Below are 15,704 nucleotides of genomic sequence, written 5' to 3'. Positions count from 1 at the left end.
TGACTTTACCCCAGTCCTCAGCAGTACAATTCCTGTACTTTCTGCAGAATATCAGTCTGGGCACTTTCTTACACACGCTTCACTGTGTGTGCAGTTGCACTCACACCTGTCTGCTGCTAAACCTGAGCAAGCTCTGCACTGGTGGCACCCTGATTCCGCAGCTGAATCATCTTTAGGAGACTGTCCTGGTGCTTGCTGGACTTTCACGGGCACCCTGAAGCCTGCTTCACAATACTTGAACCTCTCTCCTTGAATGTTATTATTATCTGATAAATGGTTTATTTAGGTGCAATCTGCCCGTGAAGCCCTTTTTATGCAACACTATGATAACTGCACGTGTTTCCTTGCAGGCAACCATGGTTAACAGAGGAAGAACAATGATTTTGAGCATCACCCTCCTTTTAAAGCATCCAGTCTGCTATTCTAACTCAATCAGCATGACAGAATGATCTCCAGCCTTGTGCTCGTCAGCTCTCTCTCTTGTGTTAATGATGTATTGGGATTAAGTTTATTTTCATGGCAAAGAGGGATTTTGCAATTCTTCTGAAGAGTCACAACATTCTGGGATATATGCAAACTTCCATAGCATAAAAACAGAAGCAGCAAATTTTGTGAAAACCAGTATTTGTGTGTCTCAAACTTCTGGCCATGACTGTACATTCATGGAGTTTACATTGTGGTCAAGCATTTGCTTGTTACACAATTAGCGCCCTCCAATGGACAAATAGCGAAAATTGTCATTTTAGATTGATTCTAGTTTTTATATTGAGTATATTTTAAGGCCTGAGTATGACAGTTTTGTTTTTAAAACCATATACCTACTTTATCGTTCTGCAGGTGGCAATGTCCTACCCCCAGCTCCTCCCCCTAATTCATCTTCTGGAGGTCCAGGTGGAATGTCCCTCTCTGGAAGTCTTCCGTCCGGCAGCCCATATGGCATTCACCCTGAACCCACGCTATCCCAGAATCCATTGTCTATCATGATGTCACGAATGTCCAAGTTTGCCATGCCTAGCTCCACCCCTCTGTACCATGATGCTATAAAGACGGTGGCCAGCTCTGATGACGACTCGCCACCTGCACGTTCGCCCAACTTGCCTTCACTGAACAGTATGCCAGGTAATAAGTCACTTGTCAACTACTCAAACCCAAGTATATAAATACCGTAAATTCCAGGCTATACTTTTTTTTACTTTTGAGAACTGTCTTTTACAACAATGTGGCTAATATACAGTGGGTACAGAAAGTATTCAGACCCCCTTAAATATTTCACTCTTTATCTTGAAGCCATTTGCTAAAATCATTTAAATAATTTTTTTCCTCATTAATGTGCACACAACACCCCATATTGGCAGAGAAAACAGAACTGTGGACATTTTATTAACAAAGAAAAACTGAAATATCACATTATCCTCTGTATTTATTAGGAGCTCCCATTTGATCTAATATAGTCTTTTTTGGAAAGATGCAACAAAACTCCATGCAGGCTTTCATGTGTCTTGTACTGAGGAGAGGCTACCATCAGGCCACTCAGCCATAAAGCCTTGACTGGTGGAGGCCTGCAGTGATGGTTTAATTTCTACAACTTTCTCCCATCTCCCGACTGCACCTCTGGAGATCAGCCACAGTGATCTTTGGGTTCTTCTTTATTTCTCTCACTAAGGCTCTTCCTGATAGCGCAGTTTGCCCAGACTGCCAGCTCTAGGAAGGGATCTGGTTGTCCCAAACGTCTTCCATTTAAGGATTATGGAGGCCACTATGATCTTAGGAACCTTAAGTGCAGCAGAATTTTTGTAACCTTGTGCCTTGCCACAATTCTTTCTCTGAGCTCTTGACCTCATGATCCTCATTTGCTCTGACATGCATTGTGAACTGTAAGGTCTTATATATACGGGTGTGGCTTTCGAATCAGTATGGCTTTCCGAAGTCCAATCAGTATAATCAAACACAGCTGGACTCAAATGAAGGTGTAGAACCATCTCAGGGATGACCAGAAGAAATGGACAGCACCCGTGTTAAATATGAGTGTCACAGCAAAGGGTCTGAATAGTTAGGATCATGTGATATTTCACTTTTTCTTTGTTAATAAAATGTTAAAGCAAAAATGTCAACAATTCTGTGTTTTCTTCTGTCAAAATTAACTTAAATGATTTAATGGCTCCAATATAACAAAAAGTGAAATTTAAGGGGGTCTGTACTTTCCATACCCACCGTATGGAGTATTATAGGCTAACTAGCTTCTTGCCACCAACACATTTAACCTAGTCATATCAGACCAATGAAATTACCGAACTGATCACAGTGGACCAATGAAACTATTTCAGCAAACTCACCGTAATGTAGTCACATGTATGTGACGTGTGCGTACTTATGTCTTGTAACCATTTGTGTGCTAAATAAATGTGCCTTGACTGCATGATATGACAGTCCCCATGTGCGTTAGCCTTATGTAGCCTCTAGCTGATGCACAATCCCGGCTCGGGAAGTGCGCCGCATGTTCCGGGCAGGACAGAGCATTACATAGTGTTGTAAGCACTGTTCTGGGGAAAAAAAAGCATTTTTAGTACGTCTTAAAAACTTTCCTGTAACCATCTTGCTCCGTTAATTTCAATGGGCACCTGTGGCTTATAGACACGTGCAAATTATTTAAAAAAACATTTAGTAGATGTTGCCTATATACAGTTGTGCTGTATAGTCCAGAATTTCTCTCTCTCTCTCACACACACACACACACACGCACACACATACATACTCACACACATACATACTCACTCACATACAAACATACATATTTTCTTTTAAACTTCTGTTAAGGACTTACGGTAGGTTGATGGAGCAGTACTTTTTTCATCAGTGTTTTCTTCTGCCCCGTACAGGTATGGGTGTGAACCACCACCCTGGCCACCCCCGAATGATTACGCCCGGCTCCTCTGGCCCCATGCCAGCCCTCAGCCCTATGGGCATGAGCAACATGGGCTCCCAAACACTTGCCCACGGCATGCCGAATCAGATGCCCTCACCAAACCTCATGGGCCCCAACATGCCCTCTCACCCTGGCAACATGGGTCCTGGTGGAATGATGCATCAAGGAATGATGATGCCACCTGGTGGTCTAGAACCTGGAATGGGCAACAACCATATGGTACCTCAGGGGCGGCTGGGTTTCCCCCAGCGAGGCCAGAGCTTCCAACAGCGCCAGTCCCCACCTCCACAGAGCACCTTCCCCCACAACGGCCCTGGTTCCCAGGGTCCTTATGTCATGGGCTTCCAGGGTGATGCAGGTGGGCCGATGGGACGTTTAGGAGGCAACATGTCCCATGGGCCAGGCAGTGATCCAGGAATGTGTAAACCAAATTCCACCGGAGGACCAGAGACCTTTGGTGGCATGCCGGGTGTTTTTAATGATGCTGACCTGCATGAGGTAATACGACCTGGAGCCACTGGCATCCCTGAATTTGACCTCTCTCGGATCATCCCTTCAGAGAAGCCCAGTCAGACCCTGTCTTACTTCCCACGTGGTGGAGGAGATGTTCCCATTGGTGGGAGACCCCCACATCCTTCTGGACCACCAAACTTTACTCAAATGCAAGGAATGATGGGAGAGTGCAACCCAAGAATGGGCCACCCAATGCAGGGCATGGGGGGTCCACAATCTGGGCCTGTACACATGGGGCCACAGGATATGGGCATGGGTAACCCTGGCCACAACCCTATGCAGCCCCTTGCTTTTATGAACCAAGGCATGATGGGACCTCAACACCGCATGATGTCACCCGGACAACCAGGAATGCCTGGGCAGCCGGGAATGATGGGAGGTCCAGGGATGTTGCCAGGGAAAGAGAGAAGCCCCATGTATGACCACCCAGGTCCTGTAGGGTCCCCAAATATGATGTCCTTACATGGAATTGGGGGCCCTCAACAGACTATGATTATGTCGCCTCAAATGAGGCCTCGCAGTATGGCCACGGACATGGGCATGGGCTTCAACCCAGGGCCTGGAATGTTCTGATTTCTTACTTTACTGACAGCACATTGAGGAGTTGTGTCACTACACTAAATCATGATTGTGCAGTCTCCCATGAATCAATAATGAGGAAGTGGAAATTCCCATGATGCAACTCTCGCTGTGGGAAATGGACTGCGTTTGTGCGGCAAGAAAGTGACCTGCCCTGTGCTTATATTGACTGTGTACTTGCTGCCAATGCCAAGAGAATACAAGAAGCAAACTGTTTTTGTTGTTTGTCTTTGTTATGTTTTTGTTTTGTGGAAGCATCAGAATGTACAGAACTAGTGTGAACTAGACAATTTTTCTTTTGTATAATGTTGAGACATTACACTTTGGCGTAAAAACTGAACTGAATAAAGTCATTAAATAATCAGGTGTTCAGAGTTCCAAGGTCAAAGTTTTTCCAAAAAAAATTTTACCTTAAAAAAAAAAATGCTATTTTTGTCAGTTTTTTTGCATATTGGAATTTTTTTTTTTCCCAAGACACGTGTGTGTGTGTGTGTGTGTGTGTGTGTGTGTGTGTGAGATTAGTCAACATACCCCAACCCCACTTCTCACCAGTGACTCTTCTAGTTGCCTCTGTGTCACATCAATGGTGGTGGGACTTGTTTACAGCTGAATTGTTTTTTACTTTGGTTGGCCTTGGATAATTTAAAAATATGCTGTGTATCTTTATTGTATAATGAGATTACCTATTACCTCGTACAGATAATAGTCATTAAAAAAAGCACAAACATGGATTTGAACCATAAAACTGGAACACAAGCAGAATCAAACTTCAAAACATTAATTTTGTTATTTCCAACACACATTCACACTAGAGGTATAAAATGTGGGCCCTTCCCTGATGTCTGTTGCAATTTGTGGAAATTCTAGCAGTAGCCAATATTTTGCTTGTCAATACTTTCACCATTCTGAGGACCCTGACTGGTCCATGTGAAGCATTGTAAAGCATGACCAGGTTTATGGTCCAGTATCTGTGCCCATGTATTGTTGGTTCCTGTTGCTAAATGGTAATTAAGCTTAGGAAGATCTGTGCCTGGGCGATGTATGAATTATGGGACAGAAGGACACGTACCAAAATCAGGGTTTCTGCAAGTCAAAATGTATTATTTTTTTTAAGGCCACTTTTATAAAATTTAAGACCCTTCATCGAGGTAATCAACCTTATTTCTCCAAAGGCCAGAGTTTCTTGGCAGACACTGTGAGGCCAGATGGTCTTCTAAAATACAGTGTCAAAATACGGGTTGCCGCAAAGCACCATCCCCACACACTGCTCCCCGGGCACCCGTCACACTGCTCACCAAGGGTGATGGTTAAAAGCAGAGGACACATTCCACCGTATGCTGTGCTGTGTATCACAATGACAATCACTCACTATATTACTTACTATCAGCAAGCATATCCATCCCCACCTGAGTTGTCGTTATGACGTCCCATGTGACATCACACATTTAAGAAAACTGCACTGTTGTACGGAGTGGGTGTGGCTTCGAATGGTGAACAGAAACGGAATATGAAGCGTGCTTTAAAATTTACTTTGAGTAAAAGTTACTTAGTTACTTTCAATTAATTGATGTAAAAATTGACATAAATCCAATACAGCCCTAGACATTTTTATTTAACTTTTAGGTAGTATAATGTGCAGACTGTTCAGACCACCCCATAAAACATTTTTAAGCACAGTTGGCCACAAAAGTACCAAGGTCAATAAAAAATAGAAAATAAAGCCAAAATCAAAGTATTCAAAACCGAAAATGGTTCCTTATTGTATAGTTCTTTCTATAGCAAACATAAATATATCAGTGACCACTGACTGCTGATATAAGAAATTAAATGAAGTGTTCCTCCCCACAGAATACTACAATATTATACTGTAAAGCTCTTGTTCAGTTCGAGCAATGTAATGTGTGGAATATACAGGCAAAACACATATACAGTGCATCCAGAAAGTATTCAGAGCACTTTTCACTTTTCCCACCTTTTGTTATGTTGCAACCTTATTCCAAAAATGGATTAAATTCATTTTCTTCCTTGGAATTCTATACACACAAGGTTTTGGCTAATTTATTAAAAATAAAGAACTGAGAAAGCGCATTCACAGCACAGCCTTTACCATGGAACTCAAAATTGAGCTCAGGTGCCTCCTGTTTCCCCTGATCATGCTTGAGATGTTTCTGCAGCTTAATTAGAGACAACTTGTGGTAGAAGACAGTTGAAGACAGTTATATAGACAGGCACATGCCTGTCTATATAAGGTCCCACAGGTGAAAGCTCACGTTAGAGCACAAACCAAGGAATTGTCTCCAGGCTCAAACATGGGGAAGGTTACAGAAAAATGCGCTGGGCACTCTTGAACGCAGACTGTTCAGTTTAACTTTCAGCAGGTAAATGACCCTAAGCACACAGCCAAGATATCAAAGGAGTGGCTTCAGGACAACTTTAAATGTCCTTGAGTGCCCAGCCAGAGCCCAGACTTGAATCTGATTGAACATCTCTGGACAGATCTTAAAATGCACCGACTCATCCCATCCTTCAGAGGTGCAGCAAAGAGGAATGGGCCAAACTGGCCAAGGATCGGTGTACCAAGATTGTGGCATCGTATTCACAAGGACTCGAGGCTGTAATTGCTGCCAAAGGTGCATCAACAAAGTATTGAGCAAAGGCTGTGAATACATGTGCTTTTTCTCTTTTTTTTATTTTTTATTATATAAAAAAAATTGCCAACCTCAAACTTTTCAGTTTGTCATTATGGGGTGTTGTGTGTAGAGTGGGGGGGAATTAATCCATTTTGGAATAAGGCTTTAACATAAACTGATGTGCTGTATAGGTTCTACTTGATACCACATGCTCTCAGGCTGTAAAGTTTAGGATACAGACACTCAACGTTGAAAAGCTGACTAATTATCTGGTCAACGTTCTCAAACAGCAGTCAAGTTGTCATTTGTGTCAAACTATTTGTGAATTTGTTAAAACGAGAGACTACTTACTCTGTGCTTGAAATGACACACGGAGCATTGTTGTTAGGGTCAGCACCAGATTTCATTACAAGTAGCACAATTACAGAATAAAGAATTCCAGGATGCCTTTTCATTGGTTGTGTTGTGTTCCACCCAGATATAGTACTGCCGTTTTATGATTGGCTGTTGTGTAGGGCTTTTCTGTTCTTTTGATTGATTGGCTGGTGTTTAGGGCTTTTCTTTTTTCTGATAGGCTGTTGTGTAGGGCTTTTCTTTTTTTTTCTGATTGGCTGTTGTGTAGGGCTTTTCTTTTTTTCTGATTGGCTGTTGTGTAGGGCTTTTCTTTTTTTTCTGATTGGCTGTTGTGTAGGGCTTTTCTTTTTTTCTGATTAGCTGTTGTGTAGGGCTTTTATTTTATTTTTTTCTGATTGGCTGTTGTGTAGGGCTTTTTTTTTTTCTGATTGGCTGTTGTGTAGGGCTTTTATTTTATTTTTTTTCAGATTGGCTGTTGTGTATGGCTTTTCTTTTTTTTCAGATTGGCTGTTGTGTATGGCTTTTCTTTTTTTTTCAGATTGGCTGTTGTGTAGGGCTTTTCTTTTTTTTTCAGATTGGCTGTTGTGTAGGGCTTTTCTTTTTTTCTGATTGGCTGTTGTGTAGGGCTTTTCTTTTTTTCTGATTGGCTGTTGTGTAGGGCTTTTCTTTTCTTTTTTTGTAATTGGCTGGTAATTGACCGGCTTTGAGACCCAGCCGTTGTTTCGTGGTGGGCTGTTGACTTCCGCGGAAATATTTCCTTTCAGTTCAGACGGATTTTTTTTGTCTTCTGCATTTCATTTTTTACTCAGTAACTGGTTCTTTTTCCCAACGGAGCGAAGTGAAATACTTTGGTGAAAATGTACTTGAGTAAAGGTAAAATTACCTATTTTTTTTACCAATTACAAATTGCTAAAAAAAAACATAAAACTACCCAGTTACATAATTACAGCAAGTAATTTGTTACTTTCCACCTCTGCCTTTAACCAACCACTAAAACAAATTTACAAGCAGCAGACCATGCGGAAAGAATACCTGCTACAGACCAGAAGTCCGTGTTCGCTGACCGACCAGCTTCCGGGCGAGCTCAACCGGATCGCGGTCCACGTACTCATAATGTACTCTGCCAAAATGCCTTAAATGTAGACGTCATACTATAACTCGCATCGTTTATGACGAACGTCCTGACGTCATGGTTGCGGAAGGCGGCGCTTGTGAACCCGGAAGTGCGCTGACGGATCGAAGGCTCGGCTCGTTTCGTTTTCCCTCCTCACCATTCCTGATATTATTATTATATCAGTAAATTTCTTAAATAGGAGCAGAACACGTCCGCCGGCAAGTGGTTTCAAACACAAAATTGCACAAATTTGCTTGCAGATGGAATATGAATCTTTACACATTCGTTTAATTGTTTTTAATAAAGCCTTGTTGATGCACTTTGTAGAAAATGTGACTAATGAAAAGCTTGTTAAGTAGTAGAAACAGTTGCTATAGCAGATGATGCACACAACAACAGGCAGTACGGATGTTCGAATTTTGAATAATGGTCATGTGGTCGATGGGAGGTAATAAGTCTGTTCTTTTATGATCCATACTCCAACAAATGATGCTTAAAAACAACGTGGTGGCAAATATGTGATTAATCTTACAGTTACTACACACTGTTTTAAATGAAACGCATTCTTTTTTCATATTTACTATTACATAAACATCATAAATTAGCAGGTTATATGCTATGGGAAGACAAAGAAATACCGGGGATCCCGAATACTTTGTGTGATATATTCTATTCATTATACCAGTGTCATCTGTGTATGTGTGTAAACCCACGCAGTCAGATGTTCAAGGACTTTAGATGAACTACAGATGTTCATACTGGCAGAGCCCCTAGACATTTTGTCCAGTTCATAAGCCAATATTCATCCCCATTGAGCATGAAGGCACCTGCAGTGTAATAATTCACCTGTATGTTACCTCCTAAACAAAACTAACATAACCCGGCCAGCACATGGCCATTTGCACTGGGTTCATTAAGATTTATTATATATAAATAAGACCTCACTCACACATTTAATTAGCTCTCCGTGACCAACCTTCTCTGAGTGTAAACATGGTTGCTAGGCAATAATGACTGCACTGAGCAAGAGGTCAAAGAGGTCTCAGGAGATCACAGCCTGCTCTCGGCGCTGTTGCAGAGTGATTTGTAGCTCTCGGAGCTCAGCGTGTAGGCTGACATGGCCTTCTGAAACTCTGCCAGTGGGCACAGTGCATCGCTGCAGCCAGGGATCTTCTGCTCCTGGGGGGTCAAACGGGTCATTTCTCAACAACAGCTATCCGTTTGAATGATGTGCAATCGACACTTTATCTTGTTTCCGGTCTGTCGTCTGCATGTTACCTGCCCAAGGTAGAACACCTTGACGAAGGCCTCTTGTGTGGTGCGGTGCTGAAGCAGCTCCAGCGTGATGTCTGCAGCATATGGCGGCCATTTCATGTCAAAGATTCCCAGAGCCATGAGACACGGCATCAGCGTGGTGTCATGGACGGAGTAGAGGAACAGTTTTCTGCCAAAACCCACACAACCCATGAGTTCAGTACCATTTATACTGCTGTGCACTACATTACCACATACATGCTACACTTTCTATGCACTTTTTTTTTTTTGATCAGATAAAAGAAAGTTTGGGCATGGTTAATTGCCAGGTGGTGCTAAATGGTTATTGGCGCCACCTATTGGTGGAACTGGACAGTACCAATGTGAATGTATTTGAGAGTGCGTGTGACCTGTTACCAGTACTATTTAAATTCAGACTTGTAACTCTTGGCATCTTTCTACTGAGTTCAATATATTGTTATACAGTTTTAAATGATCTGTACTTAGAATATCAGATGGGTGGAACCCATGTTTACATTGCTAACAAACATATGGAAGGAGAGAACACGATGTAAAAATGGCATTATGGCAGGAAACAATGCATAGAAAGAGAGTGACAGAGTGACTGCCATCATGGACATTAATCCTCGTGACTCTTACGTACTGAACAGGCTGCATTCAAGGGAATGCACCCTGTGACCTGACAAACAGTGCCACTGTTGCACATTTTCTTGTGGGCTTTAGGTTGAGATGCGTTATGTGAGTCAGTGTCTCACCGGTCTGGTTCCGGGGAACTGCTCTGCAATTTCTCCTCCATATTGTTCAGCAGTTTATGAAGCAGTGGACCCACGCAAAGCTGTAGATTCTCCCTGAAAAGAAAAACAAAACAAAAAAACAACAAAAAGTTGCCCCCTAGGATAAGTCATGCAAATGACCTTACAGGGCTTATAAATCTGTGTCTCACACCTCCTGCTGGGTTCGTAGATATGGCAGATCATGTCTATGGCTCTCTGCTCCACCTTGCCTTTCCAATTCACCAGCTCAGAAGGGTAGGGTAGGCCATGTGTCTGCATCAGTCATACAAATGAGTATTAAATCACTGAGTAACTAAGCAAACATAAACAATGTAATTTCATTCAACAAAAATACTTAGAATGCCAATGACATCTTAAACAAATATATGATATTACTGTTTTCTAAAACTTAACATCTTATTTGCTGCCATAAAGTCTTGTTTTCAGGTCAATGTGTTATACTATATATTTTATTTGCTTGGACCAGGATGTTTCCTGTCTGCAAACATAGACTAAAATTCCCCACAAACCTGAATTTGAGAATTGGCTATGAGAAATGGAAAGTATAATCTGCATCATAACAAACGCATTATAAGGAATAATGCACGCATTACCTCACGGGCCACCATGTCATCTCTTATGAGGATGAAGTCGACGCGTTTGTTATCGGGAATTCCAAGTGCGTTCTGTATATTCTGTAGGTCGGCTGCAATCTCTGGCAGGGTGACTGACTCCGCCCACCGATGCCTAATCACAGCAACATCAGTAATAATAATTAAGATTGTAACTTGTTTGCAAAACAGAATGTAAAACTTTTTGGGCAATTTTGGATCATCTTTACCTACAAATATTTCCAAATAGTCAGGCTATGCTGTCTCCAGCTCAACTGGCACTCACCCACTCCGTTTCCGCAGCAGATTGCACCCATGGTAGTTCGGATACAGGATCTCCTGCTCCGCTTCCACGGTCACGATGGGAAGGATGCCTGACACATCACAGATACAGATCACAGCAGATCAACAAGAATGGTGGCGCTTCACAGACTAATCTCCACCTGGGTTGGTATTGTGCTTATAGAGGAAAACTAGTTCTGGGGCAGTGGTGGCCTAGCGGTTAAGAAAGCGGCCCCGTAATCAGAAGGTTACCGGTTCTAATCCTGATCCGCCCATGTGCCAAGGTGCCACTGAGCAATGCACCATCCCCACACACTGCTCCCCGGGCGCCTGTCATGGCCGCCCACTGCTCACCAAGGGTGATGGTTAAAAGCAGAGGACACATTTCGTTGCGTCACCGTGGGGTGTGCTGTGTATCACAATGACAATTCACTTCACTTAATGATTAATCTACTGTAATTTATCATTTGTGACTGCAGGTAGAACCTGGAGTATGAAATGTAAAACCATCCTGTATGTATATGGGTATGTATATAGAACACCTGTTACGAATGTGAAATTCAGAAGAAGCGTTATGCCACACATGTACAGGGTAGAACGTGGTCACGAATAATCACAGGCGTATACTTATGTTCACAAAATGTACGATTATTAGCAGGGTCAATAATTCCTGAAGCAGTTTAATAGCCAAATTTCATTAAAGAGGGCGTCTACCTGTCTGTTTCTGCTGGAACAGTCCAGCTACCAGGCACTTCGCCGACTCAATGGTCCGCACGATGTTCGTAGAGCGCACACTGGAAAAGAAAAATAAACAGTGAGCATGCAAAATCAAAATTTCCAAAATTGTTGTAATAATTTAAGACTTATGGTGTGACTGGTGGTGAGCAGTGAGGCAGCATGATTTCCACTGGTTTCATTCTATTCTGTATTAAACTTTCCATGGAATTCTGACAAGGACCTGCATCATCAGAATTCATATGAACTATTAAACTTTAATCTTTAGTCACTCAATACCTAAGACATTATTTACTTACAGATAACCTTTTGTTTTTTGTATTCTTATCTATTATTATTATTAATTAATCGAGAATTAGGCTAAGTGATGAAAAATGGTAATGGTAAAAACTGTGGTGAGCTTTGTGTTACTTACTAGACCTCTTTGGGAGTGTAGGTATTGGTGAGGAAGGGCACTTCCAGAATGTATCTCTTCCTCAGCCTCATTCCCAAATCGTACAGCTGCTGCATGCCTACTGTGGTCAGCTGACCAGGAAATGTCCCACCCTGATGGTACCGAAAGCACAGCTAGTAACAATAATGTCCTATTCAGCTTGGAGTAATATGAGTTTTCAGACACCCACAAATGAACAATATAAAATCTCTAGGTTTTGGATCATTTCATCACTTTGCCACCCTATGACGCTGAATAAATGTCAACCAGGCTTCAACTGAAGCCTGAGAGTTTGAGGTTTGTATTTTGTGTGTTATTTCCTCCTTAAACAATCATCAATACAAATCAATATCAATGCATGAACAGTCGATTTGCAAAAAGAACATGTGAAGAGTAAGAATGCACAATGTACAAAGTACAAATGTCTCTACTACTGTGTTATTAATTATTGTGAGTGGTTGAATCTCATACAAGCTGGAACAAAATCACATAAAGTAAAGATTGTGGATTCTTCTACACAAGCACTTATATCAGAAGAGAACGCTGCAGACAAACAGTCAAGGTTAGCAATACACTTAGAAAAGGTATGTACTTATGATACAATTAAAAAAAAATTAAAAAACTAGTTTTACAACAACTAACCATTATAAAATATTTTATTGTGTTAAACCAAGGACAAATGAAAATGAATGTGTAGGGTTTGTGATAACTAAATCTTAAAGGCTCGAATCAGGAAAATGGGCGCAAAATAAACAAACGTATTGCATATTGTACATGGAGAACCGACTAGAGAGAAAACAAACTTCAGCTCTTTTTAAATGAAGAACAATACACACAGGACAGGACATTTTCAGGCACAAATGCATTATCTGCATGAAACTGGAATGGTCCTCCCCCCAAAAAAAAAAAAAAGGTCAGGGGTCAAAAAGACGGTTCCTGGAAGCTGCAAAAAGTGTCAAACTTGCAAGATCATTTTATATAAATCTATAATTATGGCTCGGTGATATGAAACGCTGACACAAAAACTACAGATCCCATAATGCATTGCATCGGTTGCCTTGCCAAACGTGACCTTCGCACTGCATTTGAGTCTGTACAGGAGCAGTTTCCACATTGACGGCAAATGGATTGTGAAGCAGCTCGAAATTATTTTTTCGTGCTTCAAAGTCACCAAAGCACCATGCTAACTCAATGCATAGGGCGCTCACTTTGTCAGCACTGCATCATGGGATCTGTAGTTTGTGTGTTACCAGCTATCATCGGACCATAATAATAGATGTATATAAAGTGATATCGCGGGATGCGGCAGAGTTTGACACAGGTTCTCTAAAGTGTTTGCCTAATGTTTTATATTCTCTATTTACATTAAAACTTAGGTTAATAGTGCAACATAATAAGGAACGAAACACCTTACCATTTTGCTACGAGCAAAAATCCCAACCATAACCATAAAAAACAGTCTGGGTTATCTTTTTGTAACACCTTAAAGACAGATTAAAGACAGCACCGTTTGCTAATCCCAGTTCCAAGTGTGCCGCACACAGACATGCATGCTGCACGTCAGGTGGCGGATAGTGGTGGAACTAGGGAGGTATACAACAACATACAACACTTACTGTGAGTTTGTGGGCCCTGTAGCTGTCTTCAATGGGTGCTGGGGGTCTGGGTCCACCCTGGAGGTCCGTCACCACATATTCTACTTGGGTATGGGGAGGAACATGTAAAAGGTTCGGAGCCCATTCTGCCTGTAAAAAAAATTAAGTGCTCAATGGGTGGATGTATTATGCTGGTTTTAGGTCACATTAATGCTCTTTTTCGGGGTTGAGTGTCTTGCTCAGGGCAACAATGGTGGTAAGCGGGGGGTTCGGGGATCTATGTAGTATCGTCCAGGGCGGCCTCAACTTACAGGACTTAACACCGTGGTACGAGAGGCCATGTGATCCACGCACAAGGGGAACATTATCCCAGCACGGTCTGAGAAGAGTCATTATGAGTCGTTTTTTTTATTGAATGCATGGCTGAAAATTATGTTAGTGAACTTCATTTTTGGAGTCACATGTTTACTTAAATATGATTAGTGGACAATGGAATTTTAAACACCACCAACATAACTTTTCTACTCTTGAGTACTGTTGTCCAAAATGCTACAATTTATTAATTTCTTCAATAGTTTCTATGGGAACCACAACCTAGCATCAATGTGAAAAGCATTATGAAACAATAATTAAAAAAGCGAGACTAGTGTGAAGACATGGCTTCTTGTCCTAATTCTGTCACCTTTCACGGTTTCATTTTACTTTGCTGGAAGAAACATAACCTCTCAATCAAGCACGCCTTATATATTAATAAGAGGAATTAGAGAACATTAATAGGCCGTATCGGCGATTTCCTTGACTCGTGGTGTTCTTTTTGCTTGTGACCGGCCCGGGAGTTTCTATTCGTCACACTGTTTTTTTATAATCTGCTGTTTATGGGTGTTTATCTGCTGTGTAAAGTAGATCATTAGAAAAAGGAAGAATCCAAGGTCGACAACACCTTGTGGTTCAGGTTTGAGGGGGGTCCTGCATATACCTGCTCCTACTTCACAGTCTCCTCTGATCGAGGCCAAACGAGATCAGCTCCGGGCAGGAAACAGGAACGAACGCGGCGCCCAACGCGCCCTGACTCGGCAAAATAAATAATAAAACCGATCCGGTCCGGGTGACATATGGCCATCATCGGCTGGCATGGCGCCTGTCACCTGGCGCCGCCGGACCTCTTACCTCTAAAACCCCCGGGATGGACTTCAGCGGGGTTCGGGCGCCGTGTCGGAACAGCACCTGGACAAGTCGGAGTTCGTACGGAGACGGCGCGTCCTGCTCCTCCGCCTCCTTCGCGGCCCGGACCGGCCCGCTCTTCCTCTGCCACCAGAACGCAGAACCGAGGGCCACCGAGCCCAGAGCTCCGAGTCGCGCCCACGCGGCCCTCATGAGTGGGTCTGCGGATAAACGGCGAGCGGCGTTCGCTGACTGGGAGGCGGGGAGTTGAGAGCGAGTCCCCGAGGACCTTTATCTCCGGATCGACCACGCCGCGTTATAAAGAGGACGTGACGGCAGGGCGACGGCGCGCCATTGTTCTGCGGGGCGGCTGCCGCACGTCCCGTGTAAATATGGACTCAACGCGTACTACACACGTGCAAATGAAGTTCTGCCATTAGCCAGCTTTAATGTAACGTGTAATGTTTTAGAAACATGGCTCACTTTTACCTCGACCCGGTGTGATTTTATTCAACTTGACCATACAAAAAAAAAACAAAAACAGACTGAACCTGAACTTAACAGCAAGTGTTTAACTCTGACAATACGGCTCGCAACGGCTTCTGGAACATGTAGTCTTTTATGAGTGCGATTCCTGTGTTCAGCACGATAGGAAAGAACTACTGTTCCCAAAAACAATCGCCTTGTAAGACACGTGACTTTGCCGGCCGGGTTTTTTACCGTAAT

At 42.5% G+C, this 15,704-nt stretch overlaps 2 protein-coding genes across 5 annotated transcripts in view; one reads left to right on the top strand and one right to left on the bottom strand.

The window, feature by feature from the left end:
* Positions 1–4,383, top strand: part of LOC114797226 (B-cell CLL/lymphoma 9 protein-like) — a 32,531-nt gene extending 28,148 nt beyond the window's left edge. For all 4 annotated transcript variants that reach the window (XM_028991975.1, XM_028991976.1, XM_028991973.1 and 1 more), the window contains 2 exons: positions 838–1,119; positions 2,877–4,383. In XM_028991975.1, the coding sequence (XP_028847808.1) occupies positions 838–1,119; positions 2,877–4,009 (1,415 nt within the window). In that variant the 3' untranslated portion in view covers positions 4,010–4,383. The remainder of the gene's footprint in view (positions 1–837; positions 1,120–2,876) is intronic.
* Positions 4,384–8,557: 4,174 nt separating this feature from the next.
* Positions 8,558–15,488, bottom strand: acp6 (acid phosphatase 6, lysophosphatidic). Its single transcript, XM_028991345.1, has 10 exons — positions 14,985–15,488; positions 13,839–13,967; positions 12,205–12,335; positions 11,769–11,848; positions 11,059–11,146; positions 10,776–10,908; positions 10,334–10,434; positions 10,144–10,236; positions 9,392–9,557; positions 8,558–9,292 (listed from the first exon to the last, which is right to left on the bottom strand). The coding sequence occupies exons 1-10, from the start codon at positions 15,189–15,191 to the stop codon at positions 9,164–9,166; spliced, it is 1,257 nt and encodes a 418-aa protein (XP_028847178.1). The 5' UTR covers positions 15,192–15,488; the 3' UTR covers positions 8,558–9,163.
* Positions 15,489–15,704: the final 216 nt, after the last annotated feature.

The sequence above is a fragment of the Denticeps clupeoides genome, chromosome 9 (assembly GCF_900700375.1).
Source record: "Denticeps clupeoides chromosome 9, fDenClu1.1, whole genome shotgun sequence".
Taxonomy (NCBI): Eukaryota; Metazoa; Chordata; class Actinopteri; order Clupeiformes; family Denticipitidae; genus Denticeps; species Denticeps clupeoides.
This window is presented reverse-complemented; position numbering and strand designations above follow the sequence as displayed.